Consider the following 1,110-nt stretch of genomic DNA (forward strand, 5'->3'; position numbering starts at 1 on the left):
TTCCCTACATAGATTACTAACCTTGCATACTGTTTTCAAAACCCAACCGTTCTGTTTGCTTTCTCAGAAATTTGTGGAAGTATTTTTTCACAGGAAATTGAGAATTAGAAGCCATGATCTCATCTAGTAAATCTTTCCTGAATGTATCAGGAAAAACTGGTCGGTGGCCAGAAAGCTGTAACATACGCAAACAAAAAAATTACTCAGAAATAGTACATAGAACAACGTCAGTTTTGCATAATTTAAATTATTAGCTGTCTTGTTAAAGACAGATGAACAGAAAGCCTTGAGAACTGTCTGATGTTATGATGCAGAATGGGTAAATCACACAGAATAAAAAAAAAAAAACATAATCCAGGACTGACACAGATTCAGGATTTTTTAAAATAATAGAAGTCCTCATGAGTAACAAAACAATTTCGATCTTATTTTCATTTTTCTTGTAACATGAGCCCTCATTTTAAATAAAATACTAACCACAGGTGTGGAACAGCGTCCGGTTAGTTTTGAATCCACAGTAGAAAATTCACCAAGTGAGAGAGTGATTTTTGTGACGTTAGTGACTTCAGTATTCAGTTTCCTTAGCTTAGTTAACAGAGGGCACGATGGTGATTTCAGTTTCCACACTGGAAAACCTACAAAAGAACCCCCACCAAAACCAAAACAGGAGGGAACTTTGTTACCAGAACAGAGGTACAGTCCCAGACAAAACCATCCCATAGTAAGTAAGAGTAAGCGCTCTTTTAACTACAGCTTTCTCATATCAAAGCCAAGCTCATTTAATCTACGCTGCATCAACGTTTTAGCTTAATTCCACCTCCCACAAACAGAAATTTTCATATTTTTGCACACCACATTTCTCCAGTAAGTTGCTCCTGGGCTCTTCTTGCTCTGAATAAGAACCTCTGCCCTCTCTGGGTCTCTGTAGGACAGATGCTCACCATGGATTTTCTTTCTATATTGGTTGGTTTGCAAACATAAACCCTGCTCATTGCTACTCTACCTTCCGCTTTTCTGTCAAGCCCTTCTGTGTGAACACTGCAGCACACCCCCTCAACAAGACACAGGCCGTTCTTTTCCCTTTTGAGAAACATTTTACCTTTGTCAGCA

General features: G+C 38.5%; 1 protein-coding gene across 1 annotated transcript in view; it reads right to left on the reverse strand.

The window, feature by feature from the left end:
• ATAD5 (ATPase family, AAA domain containing 5) overlaps positions 1–1,110 on the reverse strand; it is a gene marked incomplete at its 5' end in the record, with an annotated part of 16,133 nt that overhangs the window by 9,391 nt on the left and 5,632 nt on the right. The window contains 2 exons of the mRNA XM_010138978.1: positions 18–175; positions 478–635. Of these exons, the coding sequence (XP_010137280.1) occupies positions 18–175; positions 478–635 (316 nt within the window). The remainder of the gene's footprint in view (positions 1–17; positions 176–477; positions 636–1,110) is intronic.

Source organism: Buceros rhinoceros, unplaced genomic scaffold, assembly GCF_000710305.1.
Source record: "Buceros rhinoceros silvestris isolate BGI_N320 unplaced genomic scaffold, ASM71030v1 scaffold35260, whole genome shotgun sequence".
Lineage (NCBI taxonomy): Eukaryota > Metazoa > Chordata > Aves > Bucerotiformes > Bucerotidae > Buceros > Buceros rhinoceros.